At 45.6% G+C, this 18,921-nt stretch overlaps 1 protein-coding gene across 11 annotated transcripts in view; it reads left to right on the top strand.

The window, feature by feature from the left end:
* Positions 1-18,921, top strand: part of CCM2 (CCM2 scaffold protein) — a 51,863-nt gene that overhangs the window by 336 nt on the left and 32,606 nt on the right. For 2 of the 11 annotated variants that reach the window (XM_052638936.1, XM_052638927.1), the window contains exons 2-4: positions 2,215-2,273; positions 3,135-3,287; positions 15,886-16,000. The exons of 2 other annotated variants lie outside the window; for them this stretch is intronic. In XM_052638936.1, the coding sequence (XP_052494896.1) occupies positions 2,215-2,273; positions 3,135-3,287; positions 15,886-16,000 (327 nt within the window). Of the gene's footprint in view, positions 1-280; positions 374-922; positions 980-2,209; positions 2,274-2,641; positions 2,760-3,134; positions 3,288-15,844; positions 16,001-18,921 lie in introns of those variants that run through there. 7 more of the 11 variants (XM_052638929.1, XM_052638931.1, XM_052638930.1 and 4 more) reach the window with 7 other exon arrangements.

Raw genomic sequence — 18,921 nt, 5'->3', positions numbered from 1 at the left:
GTTCGGTGTGGGGAGGTCTAGGACGGGAGTCCGGCGTGGGGAGGCCCGGCACGGGGAAGTCCGAGGTGGGAGTCCGGCGTGGGGAGGCCCCAGGTTGGAAGTCCGGCGTGGGGAGGCCGGGAGGCTCACTCTGTTGGAGGTGAGCGTGGTGGGCAGGCCGGGGCCCCCCGGTGAACGGCGCACGGTCGGGCCCGGGACAGGGTCGCGGGAGTCAGGCTCCGCGCGGTGGAGTAGGAGACGAGCCCCTGGACAATGGGTTTAGGTGGTCTTTTGCCTGCAGGGCGCGCGGGGGAGGAAGGAGCCACGCCTTTCCGCCCCTTCCGGTCAGTGACTCTCCCCCAAACCTAGGCTCTCCACATGGCCTTCCCGGCGGGTGAGTGACCAGGGGCTGCAGAGGAGCTGGCCCCTGTTGGGGGCCAGAAAGTTTTCTAGGGTTAGTGTCTTTGAGGAAATGGGGTGTAAGGTTAACGTAGAAACATTTTCTGCTTAGTTGACTTCATTATTGGAGTGTCAAGTAAAAACAAAAAACTGCTTCATGATACAGCCGGTTCACGCTTCGGCCGGCGCGGGCTGAGTTTTGCTCTACCTAGTACCAGCTGAGCGATTTCAGTGACGTTACATTTGGCAGTTGGATTTAGGACATAGTTCAAGAGGCTCCTTAGTCTGTGTACTTTTTAAACTATGTCTTTAATTACAGGCTCGGGTAATTGATAAAGAAACTCAACATTTTAAGGAGTCAAATAACCACATGGGATAAGCTATCATTGAAATGAATAGTGGATTTCAATGAAATGTATCCTTCTTAAGTACAGGCTTTATAATCCCAAGTGTCTTACTTGTTATTTTCATTTTCACGTATGTGCACTTTTATGCACAAGTTTAAAACAGTCCTTTATAAATGTTCTGATTTTCTGCTCTTCAGAGCCAGCTGTGTCCTTCAGTTGAGGATTACTCATCACAAGGGGCCCCATTTCAAAAGGTATTTCAAATGAAGTGCAGCCAGATGGTTTTCAGGAGATTGTGTCCTGCTTCTCTCACTTTCTTTATTCATTGCTTTGTTATGTTCATAGTATGCCTGTCTAAATTCAAGTGCGGTATCAGTTGCAGTTACCTGCAAAGTTGGCTTAAGTTTGGAAAACAACCCAAGAAAGTGATTCTGTAAGCATCGACCACAGAGGGATGCTGCCCACCAAAAAGGGAGAAATCTGAGTTTAATGTTTCAACCAAAGCTGGTAGAAGGCTTCATAAGAAATACAGTCAGTTGCATCCTTCCCTGTCACAGATAGGCAGGTGGGCCAGGGCCCTATAGGAGGAGGCCTGTCACCAGCACTCTTGGCTGCCAGCATTCTCTAGATTAGCTGCCTCAGTTCTAGCAGAGGACCAATCCTAGCCACATGGTATCTTCCACAATCAGTCCAAACAGTGTCTGCTAAGGAGAATTATTCCTTTCAGATGGGTACTAGCCTGTCTGTGACAGGGAAGGATGAGAATGACTGAATTTTTTCTAGAACTTTCTACCAGCTCTAGAAGAAATATTTGAATATTCAGCATATTGAGAGAGACAGAAGTGGTAAGACATTCCTGAGCTTTAGGAATAGAAGTAAAAAACCAGTGAAACTCAAAGAATTTTATCATGGCGGGCAATGGAAAGATTTAAGCTTAGAGAAGATTAATACATTACATTGTCTATTAAAGGAGATCGTCTGTTATTACATAGTTGCCTAAGCCAGGAGTTTTGTGTTGTCTCTGTATTTTGCCACTGCCCTAGCCCATTTTCCCACAGACAGACTAGACAGAAGGCTCTGAGGCATAGATTCCTATCCAGGCCACGACTTAGCACACTTTATCTCTTACTCTCAGCCAGTTGCAAGCCAGCAGAACCTTTCTGCTCTCTCCCCCATTCAATGTGAGGTCACATACAGCTCAATCAGCTTGATGCTTAAGTTGTTCTCATTATGGTAAGTTAACCAGAGCTCTTTATTTTAAAGCTTCAACACCAATTCAACCTAAAGCAGCAAATAAAGACTTAATAGTTTTATGAAAGTAGCATTTGGACATTTAAATTCTCTTTCCAAGTTAGCTTCCTCAAAAAGTGCAGATTTAAACCTTAAAAAATGTGCACTGTAGGCTTTCCAGGTCTTCAGATGCTTGTCTCGGTGTTCTGTCGAGCAGTTATTCAGGCTTGTTCTAACGTGGCCTATTTCCTCAGGACAGGACTCATCGAGCTGCCAGAGAACCAGTAGACCAGAGTGGATTTCCTATAAAGTGCGCAGGTACAGCCCTGTCCTTTCTCAGGCTACCCTGGCACATATGATGAGGGTGACTTGAGCCAGTAATGCCCAGTGGAAGGCGCTGGGTGATGGGGTGTGGGAAGAGCTGGTGGGGAGGTGGGGAGGCCTGAGGGGTAAGCATGTGGACAGAGAGGTCCACTAGCTGCCGGAGGCCTGGGACCCGGGGAGTAGGAGTGACCACAGAGGTCCCACTCCTGCCTAAATGTCCCCAGAGTGACTGGTACCTTTCAGACCACAAGTCCTGCTTGAGGGTTTGGAGAATAAGGCTGCCTCCTTATAGAACAGCCCCAAGATCCATGAATTTTGATACTATTCTGTCAAGATGTAATTCTTTTTTGTTGGAAATTTAGGTGTACATTTGAGTTGTTTTATGTGCCTTTTAATAAAAACACTTGACTCAGATGAGGATCACAGCCCTTGAGAAGACACAGTTGTGGAAAGTCACTGTTGGCCCTCAACCATGTTCAGGTCCTGGTTTCTGCTGCTTCTGCTGCTGTTGGGTCTGAGGTCGCATGATTTCAGCCTGAATAAAGTTAAATCTTTTCCCATTTATCCATTTTATTTGTATTCTTTAAATTAAAAAAAAAATTTAAAAGTACTCTAGAAATGTAGGACTTGGTGTAAATGATAATGAAGGGTTACTATTAATTTTGTTGGGTGTAATGTTTGTATTATGTTTTATCAAGTTCTGAACTGATAGACGCATACACTGAGATACTTATAGGTGAAATAAGATGACTTCTGAGGTTTGCTTTACTCAGACTAGAGAGAAAAGAGGGGAGATACCTGAGTGCTTTGGCAATGGGTATTCATTATTTGTTATTCTTCCGTGAACTTTTGAAGTTTCCATATAAGAAGTTGGGAGAAAAAATTCCTCTCGGATGTGGGTCCCTTGTTATCAGCTCATGTACCTGCCAAGTCATCCCCTAGCTATGTCTGTGAGGAACTCGGAGCTTGTGCTAGACCAGCCCTCAGGCAGCCATACATTCCCCACAGGTATGTGTGGGTATGTGTATGTGTTTGTATGGCTGAAATGAAAGTTTAAAGAAACAATTCTAAAAAAGCAGTGCACGCTGGCTTTTTTTTGAACTGCTGGTCATGGCCTAATAAATTGCTTTTATAACTAAATTGATTCTATAGGTGTCCCACCCATAATATGGGTTAACAGAGTGACTTTGGGCCTCTATACCTTGTTTTGTTTTCTCTCAAATAGTTGCCACAGGGATTCTTGGGTGGCATTTTGGCGCCCTGGGCTGAGGAGGCCAGAAGACCACTGCAGGAGGTATCTGGTAGGGACCAGATGTCAGGCCATCAGTAGATGAGTCCAGAATAACTGGCAAACATGGGTTTCATTCCTTTTCCAGTTTGGATAATTACCATTTATGTAGTATCATGTATGTATTACTTTTTTGCATTAGGAACTTAGATTCTCTGTTCTTCAGTCGGGTGGATAACCCACTGACCATGATAGTTTAGACTCAGAAAGCTCATCAGAATCTTAGTAGTACTTTTTGTTTCTGCTCTGCTCATCATTTGAGAGGAAGATAGTAAGGGAAGACATTTCTGTGACAAGTCTACAAAGGAACTGCTTTGAAATGAGAAGGGATGTCAGTATTCTGCCCTGTGTGGTCAAGGACAAGTGCCTTTTGTCCCCTGTAGGTTTGGTCACTGCAGTTACTGTGGTCTTTTATTTCTTCATTTCTGTCAGCAGTAATAACCCACCTGCCCCGTCTTCATCACCACCCTGGTGTGACTCAGTTAAGTACTATAGATTTAGCTGATCTGTGTGAAATCATCCTGTTTATATATTTGAGTGTCTGTTTCATGCTTAGTGCAGTGAGAAGGGCTGAAGACGTTGCATTTTATTTGCAGGGTAAGCTCTTTACACTATGTTAGAAAATGAGAGAGGGCCAGTGCCATTATATCAGGAGAGACGCAGGCATCCGCTGATTTCTCTGGGGGCCATGGATGTGATATGCAGAAGCAGGAGAGGTGCTGGGAGGGCTTGGGGCCCAGGGCATGGGAGAGCGGAGTTTGGTTTTGGTCCTGTGTACAGCTGAAACCATTGGTGGTTTCCATTCATTCCTTAAAGAACTGTTCATTGCCATTGACTTTGCGCTGGGTGCAGATGCTAAGGAGACACATGAGCTCTGTGGCCACAGAGCTTGAGGGGAAGCTCAGTAGACAGACGAGGACGGATTTTAACGAGCGTGATTTGATAAGAGTGAATAAGGAAACATTTTTGTTATGAAGACATCAAGTACAAGTATAGAGGAAATCTAACAAAGCCCCCATACCTTAATGTCAAGTATTGTCAGTGCACGGGCAGCTTGTTTCGGGTAAACTTTTTCCTCATCCAGTCCTGCCCCCCAAGTGTTACGGGCTGAACTGTACACCACCCCCCCAATCCACGTGGTGAAGCCCTGACCCCCAGTACTTCAGAATGGGTATGCATTTAGAGAAGGGCTTTTAAAGAGGTGCTTAAAGATAAATGAGGTCACTAGGATGGACCCTAATCCCATATGACTGATATCTTTGTAAGAAGCAGCAGTTTGGACAAAGAAACACCAGGGATGTGCATTCAGTAGAAAGACGACATGAGGATCAGGGAGAAGATGAGCATTTCTAAGCTGAGAAAGAGGCCGCAGGACCTTGGTTTTGGACACGCAGCCTCCAGCACTGGGAGAAATACCTGTTTTTGAAGCCACCAGGTCTGTGGTGCTTTGCTCAGGCAGACTAAGACAGTGGGCTATTTGGAAGCTGACCCTGAACATCAGGTTGATATGCTGAGTCTGGTGTAGTCAGTCCTGTGCTAGGAAGGTTTTGGTGGGGCCCTGTCTCAGTCTAGCCCAGAGGTTCTGGGGACCTGGTCTGCACTGTCACCTTAGACATGGACGAGCTGCTTTAAGAGGCGGCATCACCTGTATGTGCCCTGGGCCACAAACTGCCCGCTCTCTGTGGTCGTGTGGCCTTGGGTCTGTGGCAAGGCACGGGGCTGAGTCGTCTTGCCCAGGATCCATGCCATCATCCTGACTTGGGATTTTTGTGGGCCTTCTAACTACTCTGTTCGCTCTTTCTTATCTCTCAGTCCAAGGCCAGTGGCTCTTCTTCAAATGTGGTGCTCAGTTTTGACAGTTATGCAGTTGAGAGGGAATTTAGATTTGGATTTGTCAATTTAGCAGGGATAAAAAGGACATATTTTCTTAGGTCTGTGCCAGTGCCAAAAATGTTACAGTTTTTCCTCCTACGTGTGCCTGAACAGTAGCAGTTTTCTGCTGGATTGTGTTAAGAATTAGGTGATTTGATCACAGGCATTAAATGTGTACAGTGCCATGAAAATAATCCTCTTTAGTGAGTGCATTGGGAAGTTGGAGTTTGGGCTTTTGTTTGAGGCTTAGGATGGTGAACTGCAGTGCATATGTATCTTGTAACCCAGAAGGCGGAACGAATAGTTGAGTTCTGAAAGTGAGAAAAATGGTCCATCTGACCCTGTTCTGTTACTGTTCTTCAGTAAAACCTGTTGTGGGAGTCACCCGCTCGGGCTGGGGTATGTTGTTTTACCTGTGTTGTTACCTGTGACTCTGAGAAGAAGAGAAACTTTTATTTGAATAGTTTATTCTTCATTCTATAGTTTGAAATCACACACACTTATTTTCCCCAGACATATAATGTGCTTCCATGTGTTGTTACAGTAACTCTACAGTCAGGTGTGGTTTGGAATATTCCATTTTCCTTTTGCTGTTTACACGGTGGGGATACAGTTTTATTAATTAAAATGCCGTGGACAGACCTGTGTGTTAGGTAGGTTATCCTCCTTGTCACATGTCAGGAAGTGTTCTGGGACCGACTGTGTCTTAAGTATTTCATTACTGCTGGTGGACATATCACGCTTCACTTTTGTTCTGAGATATGCACAGTGTCTGAAGTGGACCTGCCCATGGTAATCTGATGTCAGACCTTTTTCAGCTCTGTTCTAAGGCTCCTTTTCCCAAGTAATTGTGCCTCTTCAGCCCCACTTCTCGAAAGAGGAGTATGCAGCCATAGTCTGCTTCTTCCACACCCAGCCCCTCCCGAAACATTTTAAAGGGTTTAAATTTTTATTATGTATGTATTTATTTGGCTACACTGAATCTGAAATCTTCACTGTGGCATGTGAGATCTAGTTCCCTGACCAGGGATTGAACCCAGGCCCCCTGCATGGGGAGCACGGAGCCTTAGCCACAGGATCACCAGGGAAGTCCCTACCCAAGCATTTTATTATGAAAAGTTTTGAATACACCAAAGTTGCAAGAATTTTATAGCAAATACCCGTGTATACACTGCCTACATTCTGCCGTTAATTCTGCCATTCTGCTGTATTTGTTTTATCCCATATCTACCCATCTCTTCATCCTTCTACCCATCCATCAACCCATTTTGTTTTTCTGATGCATTTCAAAGTAAATTGCAGACATCAGTTCACTATGATCTAAACACTTCAGCGTACATATCGTTAGAGTTCAATATTTGTTTACAATTTTCTTTTGCTGTAGAATTTATGTATGGTGAAGTGTATGCATCTTAAATGTACGTTAGCTAGGGGCTTCCCTGGTGGTCCAATGGTTAAGAATCTGTCTTCCAGTGCATGGGATGCATCTACTTCTGCTTCATTCTGCTAAAACCTTTGACTGTGTGGATCACAACAAATTTTGGAAAATTCTTAAAGAGATGGAAGTTACAGACCACCTTACCTGCCTCCTGAGAAACCTGTGTGCAGGTCAAGAAACAACAGTTGGAACTGGACATGGAACAAAAGACTGGTTCCAGATTGAGAAAGGAGTACGTCAAGGCTCTGTATTGTCACCCTGCTTATTTAACTTATATGCAGAGTACGTCATGCGAAAAACGAGGCTGGATGAAGCACAAGCTGGAATCAAGATTGCCAGGAGAAATATCAATAACCTCAGATATGCAGATGACACCACCCTTATGGCAGAAAGTGAAGAAGAACTAAAGAGCCTCTTGATGAAAGAGGAGAGTGAAAAAGCAGGCTTAAAATTCAACATTCAGAAAACTAAGATCGTGGCATCTGGTCCCATCACCTCACGGCAAATGGATGGGGAAACAATGGAAACAGTGACAGACTTTATTTTCTTGGGCTCCAAAATCATTGAGGATGGTGGCTGCAGCCATGAAATTAAAAGATGCTTGCTCCTTTGAAGGAAAGCTATGACAAACCTAGACAGCATGTTAAAAACAGAGACATTATTTTGCCAACAAAGGTCCATCTAGTCAAAGCTATGGTTTTTCTAGTAGTCAGGTATAGATGTGAGAATTGGACCATAAAGAAGGCTGAGCGCCGAAAATCGATTCTTTGGAACTGTGGTACTGAAGAAGACAGTTGAGGGTCCCTTGGACTGCAAGGAGATCAAACAGGTCCATCCTGAAGGACATCAGTCCTGAATATTCATTGGAAGGACTGAAGCTGAAGCTCCAATACTGTGGCCATCTGATAAGAAAAGCTAACTCGTTGGAAAAGACACTATACTGAGAAAGACTGAAGGCAAGAGGAGAAGGGTGAGACAGAGGATAGGACGGTTGGATGGTATCACTGACTCAGTGGACATGAGTTTGAGCAAACTTCAGGAGTTAGTGGGAGAAGGCAATGGCAACCCACTCCAGGACTCTTGCCTGGAAAATCCCATGGACGGAGGAGCCTGGTAGGCTGCAGTCCATGGGGTCACTAAAAGTCGGACATGACTGAGTGACTTCACTTTCACTTTTCACTTTCATGCATTGGAGAAGGAAATGGCAGCCCACTCCAGCATTCTTGCTGGAGAATCCCAGGGACAGGGGAGCCTGGTGGGCTGCCGTCTGTGGGGTCGCACAGAGTTGGACATGACTGAAGCGACTTAGCAACAGCAGGAGATAGTGAAGGACAGGGAAGCCTGGTGTGCTGTCGTCCGTGGGGTTGCAAAGAGTCAGACACAACTTAATGACTGAACAACATTAGTATTCTATTTTACATATATGCCACAATTTGTTTTCTGTCACCTTTTATTGGACATTTAGGTTCTTTTTAGTTTTGTATTATAATGAAAAGCTTCTATGAACATCTGTGGATGACTCATTGTGTGGACATGTGTTGTCATTTCTCTTCCCCAGATACCTAATAATGGACTTGCCCAGTTATATGGGAACTATATGTTTAACTTAATAAAACACTGCCAAGCCATTTCCTACTGAATTTTTGTCTGCTAATTCTGTCAGTTACTGAGAGAGAGGAGGGGGGAGTGTTAAACTATCCAGTTATTGTTTCAGATTTCCTTGTTTTTCTGTTTTAGCTTTGCGTATTTTTGAAACTCTTCTTATGTATATGCATATATAGGGTTACTGTGTCTTGAAATGGTTGTTTTTTCATTATGAAATGGCCATCTTTATTTCTGGTAGTCCTCTTTTGGAAATCTCTTTTGTCTGATATTAATATGGCCACACCAGCTGCATGTCTGCATGTTTAAACTTTTGGCTGCTCTGGGATTTGGCAGCGTGTGGGCTTCTCTAGTTGTGGTGCACAGGCTTAGTTGCCCCATGGCATGTGGGATCTTGATTGCCCAACTAGGGATCAACCTGTGTCCCCTGCATTGCAAAGTGGATTCCTAACCACTGAACCACCAGAGAAGTCCCCCAGAGCTGTGTTTTTATCATAATTGCCAGAGGCAGAAAAACGCATTGCAGCACGTTCTGTTGGTGGTATTTTATCACCTGGAATTCTCTGGGTAGAAGACATTTCACAGCCATGAATTTCCCAGAGTACCAAATACCTGCTTGGGAAATCCTTTTTCCCAGAGACTCCCCAGCACCACATCCCTTTTGGGTTTGCCTTCTCTGTCTGCCTCATCTCATTGAACGCCCACTTGCAGCAGTGGAGTGTTGTGTTCTTGCCTCTCTGTCTTTTTTCTTCCATTTTTGGATCTCAGACACACAGGAATAAGTTATTCATACATATTATTGGTTCCTGCCAGGCCTGTCTGGTGTTTTCTGTTGGTTTTATTTCTTCACTTATTTGCTCTTTTTCTTTGAAACCCAATCCTCACTCCTCTTTCATGCCCCTCTTTTATTGACAACCATCCTTACCTGTGTCACTCAGGTCCTTTTGTTTGTGCGTGCCCTTGTAAAATGTGTGTTGTTTAAGAATCTTTTTATTTTGAGATAATTTCAAAATTAAGGAAAACTGCAAAACTAGCCTGGGAACTCCTGTGAACCCTTACAGAATTAGTGCTGAGGTGGTGGCTGTCAGTCTGCTGTGACTCCCACAAAAATGAAGCTCTGGCGTCACTCGGCATGTGATGGCTTTGGGTGGCTGATGGAGAGTTCAAACAATAAAGACCTACTGCTCACTTTGCCAGGTGCAGGCAGACTGACTTTTGTTTTCTTCCCAGAGGGCACAGCTTTCTTCTGGAAGGCACTGGTGGTGCCTGAGGCGGGAGACAGGGAGCTACCTATTGAAGCAACACATTCAGGCCTGGTTACCATGCTGGGTCAAGAGAGTACAGTGACCCTGCTGTTTGAGGGCCGCATCAACCAGTGGCTTCTGTTACCCTGACTGGGTGGAACCTTGAGCCCATTCATGGGTTCAGTAGTGTGTCTTGGTCCTGTAGGGCTGCCAGCCACTCCTGCCGTGCATTTGACAGGGCTTGCCACGCAGGGTCAGCTCCCCCAGTCTCCATGCGTTCACATCAGCTTCTCTCTCAGTTACATGGGTCAATGAAAACAACTAGCACAGCTCAAACGGATAAACCACAGTCAGTGTTCAGTTCAGCCACACAGGAGTATGTAGGCCACGGGGGATCAGGCTCCTAAACCTTGTCGTCCTCCCGACATCTGAGACTAGTTCCCACATCCCAGTCTGGGCTCCTGTATCAGGAGCCACCTCCTCCCGCCCAGTTGCTCCACAGCCTCCCTAGCCAGCTTGGGTTTTCCTTTTGTTCTGTTGGAATTCCAGCCTATAATATGAGATCCTGTTTACGATGACAGATACATACTTTAGGGTTAAAATGAACAGAAACATCCAGGGAATTCCCTGGTGGTCCAGTGACTAAGACTTCAGACTTTCACTGCCAAGGGCATGGTTCAGTCCCTGGTAGGGGAACTAAGATCTCTGAGAGAAACTCCTGAAACATACAAAAGTGAAGTCGCTCAGTCGTGTCTTACTCTTTGCGACCTCGTGGACTGTCCGTGGGATTCTCCAGGCAAGAATACTGGAATGGGTGTGGAAGACACTTTGTATTTGGGTAAATAACGGCGTCATGACTATCAGCTTTCCTTGAGTTTATTTTTCATGTGATCCCAATAAATAAACCTTTGGACTCTTTAATGGAGCGACATCACTTGACTTAAAGCTCATTTGTGTTATAAACAGGCAAGAACAATCTCTGAAAAAGAAGAAAAACAAGGGAACAACCCCAGATTGGGTCATGCTGTCATCCCCCTGATTAAAGCTGTGGGGTTGTCCTGGAATAAGCTTCAGGAAGTGGAGAAAATACAGAAACAGACCTCACTCCATGGGGAACCTAAGAGCCCAGTAAAATGGCACTTTGAAGCGGTGGGGATATTGATTGACAGGTGGTACTAGGGTAACTGGACAGATGTATGGAAAAGGATAAATGCAGATCCATCCTTCGTGTACTAGAGTGAACAAAGGTGGTTCAGAGATTTAAGTGATTAAGCCATAAAGCTTCTAGGCAAAAAGATGGGTGAATTCTTCAGTGATGTGGGCCCTGTGGAACCTTTCATTATTCAAAATTCAGAGCAGTGAGGGAAAGACTCAGAAGATCTGATAACGTGAACATAAAAAAGTAAAAATGCTTCCCAGGTGAGTCAGTGGTAAATAATCTGCCTGCAATGCAGGCAACCCAGGTTCCATCCCTGGGTTGGGAAGATCCCCTGGAAAAGGAAAGAGCCACCTCCCTCCAGTACTCTTGCCTGCAAAATGCTATGGACAGAGGAGCTTGGCGGGCTACGGCCCATGGGGTTGCAAACAAGTCGAACGTGACTTAGCGACTAAACAACAAGCAAAGTAAAAAGACAACAAATTAAGAAAAGTATTTGCAACTTAAAAAACAAAAAGTAGTTACTCCCTGTGTAAGGTGCTTCTAAAAAATAGGGAAGACAAAAACAGGACCTGATAGGAAAAAACAAATCAAGAGATGGGGAAAGACTGAAAAAGGAATGTAAATGGCTTTTAAATGTGTGAAAAAGCAACTGAGACTCTTGCATAATGAAAGGCGTGTAAATTAAGACCAAAGAAAAAAAGAGAATGAGCTACCCCTGTTCACCTTCAGGCCAACAGAAATCCCTGCTTGATCACGCATGAGGAACTGACCAGCACAGCCCTGACAACTTGTAAGGGGCAAGGCCTGGTGGGACTAAGGTGCCCTGACTGACCCAGCATCTCACTTCCAGAAACCTCCAAGGAAACATTGGCAAAAACATGAAGCAGTTTGTGTACCAAGCTGTTCCTTTTGGCTGCTTTCCACTTCTAGGATACAGGCTCACTAAACTGCGGTACATCCTCAGCAGGGTGGGAGGCAGCGTGGAGCCTTGTGCTTGGATGTGGATCTGAATGCTCTGATGCTTTCTGGATGGTCATCTAGTGGGGAGGGGTTGATATCTTAGCATGGGCCTTGTGAGTTTGAAACCATGTTATGTTTTACAGTATTACAAGTTGGATCCAAACGTTTTTCAAAAATAAAGGCACTTAAAAAAATCGAAAGCAAAGTATAAAAATGGCAAAACCAAACGACGGAACCCCACAGAGAGGAATTATTTTGGTTAATTAAATCATAGAAATTTGACAGCAGGCCGGCAGTGGGACATGCACTAAGGACAAGAAAAGTCACAAAGAAACTTTAAACAAGTTGTTTTCAGTAATCATTTTATTAGTGATAATGGTGGTGGCGGTTTAGTCACTAAGTTGTGTCCGACTCTTGTGACCCTAGGCCCTGTAGCCTGCCAGGCTTCTCTCTCCATGGGATTTTCCAGGCAAGAATACTGGAGTGGGTTGCCGTTTCCTTTTCCAGGCAATCTTCCAAACCCAGGGATTGAACCCCAGTCTCCTGCATTGCAGGCAGATTCTTTACCCACTGAGCTATCAGAGAAATATAATACTGGTATTGTTGTTTTGCAACTGTTAAAATTGTTTTAGGATTTGTGGAATATAGTTACATTAGCAACATTATTCACTGGCTTTCATCCTAGGAGGATTGGGTGGGTGCAGAGAATACCAAAGAAGATAATCAATAGCCCCATAATCCTAAATTTGAATTCTATAAACTCTGGAGGTTTTTCTGTTAAACACAGAATGCTTATTTCCTTGCTCTCTCTGGCACAGAGCCCCAGGAGGCAGTGGCACCCTCGGTGAGTGGTGGTGGGCCTGAGGCAGCACTTTACTCTGGAAGCAGCAGTGCCCATCGGAATAGTGGCAGATTCCACCATGCCACTGATAGTGGCGGTAGAGGCTGCCGCTGGCCTGTGGTGTCCTGAAGCATCCATAAAAAGATGACTAAAGAAGTTGGCTTAAAACTCAACATTCAGAAAGCTAAGATCGTGGCATTCAGTCCCATCACTTCATGGCAAATAGATGGGGAAACAATGGAAACAGTGACAGACAGATAGTGACTGTAGCCGTGAAATTAAAAGACACTTGGTCCTTGGAAGAAAAGCTGTGACCAACCTAGACAGCCTATTAAAAAGCAGAGATGATACTTTGCCAGCAAAGGTCCATGTGGTCAAAGCTATGGTTTTTCTAGTAGTCATGTTTGGATGTGAGAGTTGGACTATAAAGAAAGCTGAGCACCAAAGAATTGATGCTTTTGAAATGTGTTGGAGAAGACTCTTGAGAGTCCCTTGGACTGCAAGGAGATCCAACCAGTCTATCCTAAAGGAGATCAGTCCTGAATATTCATTGGAAAGACTGATGCTGAAGCTGAAACTCCAGTACTTTGGCCACCTGATATGAAGAACTGACTCATTGGAAAAGACCCTGATGCTGGGAAAGATTGAAGGCGGGAGGAGAAGGGGATGACAGAGGATGAGATGGTTGGATGGTATCACCAACTTGATGGACAAAAGTTTGAGCAGGCTCTGGGGGTTGGTGATGGACAGGGAAGCCTGGTGTGCTGCAGTCCATGGAGTTGCAAACAGTCGGACATGACTGAGTGACTGAACTGAACTGAATGGACCATTCACCTTGGGTGGTTCCAGGGAACCAGCATTGCTGTGAAAGCTACAGCCAAAGAGAAAGGATGATGCATTTAACTTTTCTGAAAGATCGGTACCTCAGGGTGACCAAAGAGTCTAGGAGGGAAAAGGCCTCTTTATATGTAAATATTTCTGCTAATAATAGAAGAAGGAATGGCGGAATTAGACTGTTGAAAAATATCACATCCAAATATGAGGCAAAGGGGCCAGTCCATAGCTATCTGAGGCAGGTCACTGCCCCATGTCATGTGCCCCCTGATGGAAGCGTTGTTGCAAAAAACATCACACTTGAGTTAGAACCTCACAGTCTGTAGGAAATGCCCCTCTCTCTCCCTCAACTGCATTTATGAATGCTGTTACCCTCGAATGCCTCTAAACCCTCTAGAATTTAAGCGCCTGTCCAGGCTCTCACTTGCCTTCTGTGCTGCCTGGCCTCTCTCTTCCGTGCCTACCCTAGTGGTGACTGCATCTGTTAGAGTAGAGCAGGTAGGCTTACATGTGCAGCTGGTTGGCTTCCTTTAGTTTCCTCTGTTTCCCTGGGTGGGGCAGCTTTGGGGCCTCGGAAGGGTTGTGTGTGCATGCAGGGGGACCTGTTGGGGAGCAGGCAGCAGACTCAGGCCCCACAGTCAGCCGAAATGAGGCATGGGGACCGCTCTGCATCCTGAGGTCTCTGTATCTCACTCTTGATTCCCTTCCCCTCAGGACCACCTGGTCCTGCTCTGTGGGGGCAGCTTTTAGAAAGAAGGAGAAATCGGAGCCCAGACAGTACCTACAGTGCCCTGTGTCTCTAAAGAGACAGTCCAGACAGTACCAGATGTTTGTTCAAACAAATCTAGAGCTGTACTGCTTTCCTGGTGTACTGTATTTTCTACATCTGCAGCATGTGTGGTAGTAATTAAGGCATGAAATGACTGTTCTGAACCAGTCTTTTCAGAATCTAGAAATATTAAACTTTGTTGCAGTTTAAATTGAACCATATGAAATAATCATTTTTATGGGCAGAAAACCACTGAAAATTAGCACTTTAATTTGATCAAATCTAACTTGGCCACCTGATGCGAAGAACTGACTCATTTGAAAAGACTCTGATGCTGGGAAAGATTGAAGGCCAGCGAAGAAGGGGATGACAGAGGATGAGATGGTTGGATGGCATCACTGACTCAATGGACATGTGTTTGAGTAAACTCTGGGAGTTGTTGATGGACAGGGAGGCCTGGAGTGCTGCAGTTCATGAGGTCGCAATGAGTTGGACACAACTGAGTGACTGAACTGAACTGAATCTAATGTTAATTAACATTAGTAAAATTGTATTACATTTGTTATGTTTTGAGTTGTGACTATATATGATCACTCTAATTAACCAAAACGGTTAATTAAGTAGCTTCTCTTTGAAGCCGTTTTGAACTATCTAGAGAGTTTAAGAATCTTCACTATCAACAAACCCAGTTTCCCCCTTTCAGGATCAGATTTGACCCTGAAGAAGTTAAAGGGAGCTTGCTCAGGGACATACTGTTTAGTTTCAAAGTTGTATTTTAAACTCAAAAGTCCTGGAAGTAGGTAGAGGCTTTGTAGGCTGGGGGTCATGGAGGTGTGCTCTGTCCAGGCCCCCCTGACTGCTGTGTCCCAAAGCAGACGACACTTGGCCTGAAACAGGCAGGTTGGCCGCTCCCACTGCACTGGGGACACGGTGTGGTCGGGAGGGGGAGCCCCAACAGTGCTCTCAGCTTGCTTGTTCATTCTTTCTAACTTTGTAGTCTGGTTTTGCAGAATGGTTGGACTTCCAAAATAATGTCTTTCAGTTGACTGTACCATATTGGCTAGAAATGTGGGGAGGCCACCCATAGGCTCTACATGCGAGAGATAGTAGGGAAGGTGTGCTGGTTTAGAAAGAAGATGTATTGGGTTTAGGAAGAAGATATGCTGGTTTATTTAGAAGATACACTGGTTTAGCAAGAAGATTTAATGGTTTACTTAGACTGACTGGTTTAGTAAGATGGGCTGGTTAAATTAGAAAAATCCACTGGTTTAGTTAGAAGATGTTCTGGTTTAGTAAGAAGATGCACTGGTTTAGTTAGAAGAGGTGGTGGTTCAGTAAGATGATGTGCAGGGTTAGGTAGAAGATGCACTGGTTTAATATAAAGATGTGTGGGTTTTCTTTGCATCTTTTTGTGCACGCAGCCTGTTTGGATTTTGTCAGGAGTTTCAGGGTGTTGCCTGCCTCTTTAACTTTTTCAAAAAACTAAACAGCTTCAGTGGGGTTTGCAGAAGGAAGCTGTGGTTTATGGTCTTCCTGTTCATTCACATGTTTTTTTCAGAGGGAGGGCGAACATCTGACCATATTTTTCAACCAAATCAGAAGTGAACAGAGGAGAATGCACAGTAACTGTCGGCAGAGGGGGAGGAACCAGAATTCCTCCAGAGAAATTCCTCCTCAGACAGACTTTCCGACAGGGTATCCCATGGAGAACGAGGTAGGTGCAAACCCAGTGTGGAGAGAGCCATCTAGAATGACTGTTGGGTCCTGTGACCTTCACTTTGGGAGCATGGGGTGGTGGAGGGTTCCTGCTGGCTTCCGGGTCTGAGAACCGGTGGCCGGTGAGAGAGATGAGGAGCTTTTTGTAGGTGGTTGGGTTTGTCCATCTTCGCCTAAGGAGTGGAAGATTGTGGGTGTCAGGTCTGCTGTGGATTTATAGTCAGTTAGGGCCCAAGATCTGAGTTCGAAAATGATTTAGGGAAAAGGTCAGGAAAGAGTGCAGTCCCAGTCGCGGACTCGCGCCTGAGTTTCATTTGTGACACCCAAGGGAAGGTGAAGGGGCTGTGTGCCCGGCCGGAGTGGTCTTGGCCGTCCGTGGAGGGTCAGACACTGGGTGTCAGTGGAGCAAGCCACCACAGTGGAGGGCAGGTTCACGCCCAGTCCTGAGATGGGGAACTTGAGTCTGTAAGGAGGTCTTGGGGCACTGGCTGTGTCCTGTTCTTTAGGACTCCAAGGCACCTAAGAAGGGCTCTTTTCCTGTTGGTAGGCGCTTTTTAACTTTTAAAATTTGTTGATTTGCATTACAGTGAGTGGTGGAAGGTCGTTGGAGTTAAGATAGGCAATAGTGCGATGCAGTTTAAAACAGTGGTACTTATAGGAGAGAATTTGTGAGAGTGCCTTGCGCACCTGGGCAGGTCTGAACCTGGGTGGAGTAGCCGCTGCCTTGCCCAGCTGGACAGAACTGTGGCTCTGCCCAGCCTACCCTCTGGCCTTGGTGTTTCCCCTGGCCTTGTCCTGCAGCCCTGTGCTGGAGCCAGAGCGTCACCGAGCTGCTGTCTTCTCTCTCCCTCAGCAGAAGGGTCCCTGGGGTGGGGATAAGGGTCCTTCAAGATATAGCCCCAGTGCTGGGCACAGGCTTGATGTCCGTTAGACATTTGCTGAATGCCCAACTGAAGGACCCCAGGGCCTTGCTCTTGAAGCCTTTGTTCAGGGGCAGTTCTGTGTTATGTACTAAAGGAGTAAATAAGGCTTCCTGAGCACTGCACTCGGGCATTCGAGGTTCCCATCACGGGTTCTTTCCTTCACTGCCACACACTTTCTCCAGAATGTGCTGAGCTGCGAGTTGTGCCCGAGGAGCGAGTTGGTAGATGTTTTCACCTTATCATTCTTTTTGGTCTCCAAGTAGAGGCTGCTTTTCCAGGAGTGGTTGTGCTGCTTCCTCAGCTCATGCATTTCTTACTGTAAATTAATAAACAGACGCTCTGACAGAGAACATAGCCTCTGAGAATTTGTTTAGGAGATGCAGATACTCAGAGCCTCGTCACCTCAACTGAGATTCTAGGCCAGGCTTTAACAATACCCAGGGCCAGCCTGACCCTGGGGCCCTCCTCTAGGAAAGTACTAAGTGGACCAGAGTCAGTTGTGTGTGTTTAACTAAAAGCTACATTTGAGATTTCCAACTTCAAAAGTTGTTTCAAGCATAAGATGGAAAATGCTGCAAGACAAGTTTTTTAAAAAAATATTTGTTTATTTCTTTGGCTGCGCCAGATCTTCATTGCAGTATGTGGGATCTAGTTCCCTGACCAGGGATCAAACCCGGGCCCCATGCATAGGGAGTGTGGAGTTTTAGCCACTGGAACCGCAGGGAAGTCCTTTACAAGAGTATTGTAAGGATCTAGGGATCACTTTGGAGCTAGTTCTAGAAAGCAGCGTGTGTTGCACATGCGAAGTCTGCATGAAGCCCTGCATCCCCTCCCTGGCTCTGTGCCTTGGACCCTCAGCCAGTTCCTTTCAACACTCAGGGCCCCGTTTCTTCACAAGAGACTGGGACGCAGATGCACTCTGGGTGGCATCAGTGCCGGGGCAACATTCACCAAGAGAAACTGCGCTTGGTGCTGGGCTCTCTCCAGGGGCTCTTTCTTCCATCTTTTGGGTCTAAGATTATAAGATCGTTTTGGTGATGATGAACACGAGTGCTCAAGAAAAATACCTGTTGAATGAAGAGTAAACAATTGCACAGGCTAAAACCATTTAAAAAAAAACTGTATTGATTTGGAGGCTATTCCAGTGAATGAAAGAGTCCACAGTCATTTAATGGAGTCCTGATTCTGTGTGTCGAGAGTATTTTTAATTGTTTGTAGTGTATTTAAGCAACTTATTGACCAGAGACGTGTTAATATGTCTTTTGTTACCTGAGTGTTATTGACCAGAGACATCTCAGCTTTCACCTATATAACAAATCACTGGCCACAGCTGTTAGTTTCTGCAAAAATCTCATGGTCAATTACCTATTAACCGGAACTTCCTTTTACATTTCATGTTTAAAAGCACCATTAGTTCCAAAACCCTGAGGTGCCGTCTTGTTCACTGTGTTTCTGGAAAAGCTGAGGGGCCCCCACCATGCCTGCCATACCCCAACTCCAGCTGGGTGTGCTTTCTAGCTCCTGCAGTGGGAGCTGGGTGCGCATCTCCTGTGTCACATGCCTGCTCTCTTTGGGTGGAGCAGCTGCCCGCGTTCTGCACTGAAATGGGGCGAGGCAGCAGAGGGAGGCTGCAGGTTTGCTAGGGTGTCTTTCTTTACATAATGGTTTCAGCATCCCACTTTCTAGGAAGGCTCAGCCACTGGTGAAACTTCTTTGGGACATTAAGAAAAAGCACATGGTGCCTTGTGTATGCAAGGCTAAGGACTAAGTTTGGGAAGCTGTGTCTGATTCCCAGTCAGTTAGGCCACGTTCACGCTTGACCAGGTGGTCTGGTGTGTGGCCCGGGTTGCAGGGGCAGCTCCCTTTGCCTCTGCTAGCCTGTGAGCAGTGGAGGTCTGGCACCACGCTACATCACAGGGCATGCGTTGTTGCCAGGGAAGCTCCTTTAAATACAGGACATTTTGGCACTGAAGCACACCTTTGAGGCACCTGACTA

The sequence above is a fragment of the Budorcas taxicolor genome, chromosome 4 (genome assembly GCF_023091745.1).
Source record: "Budorcas taxicolor isolate Tak-1 chromosome 4, Takin1.1, whole genome shotgun sequence".
Classification (NCBI taxonomy): Eukaryota; Metazoa; Chordata; class Mammalia; order Artiodactyla; family Bovidae; genus Budorcas; species Budorcas taxicolor.
The sequence above is the reverse complement of the archived record's forward strand: the minus strand, read 5'-3'. Positions and strand labels throughout refer to the sequence as shown.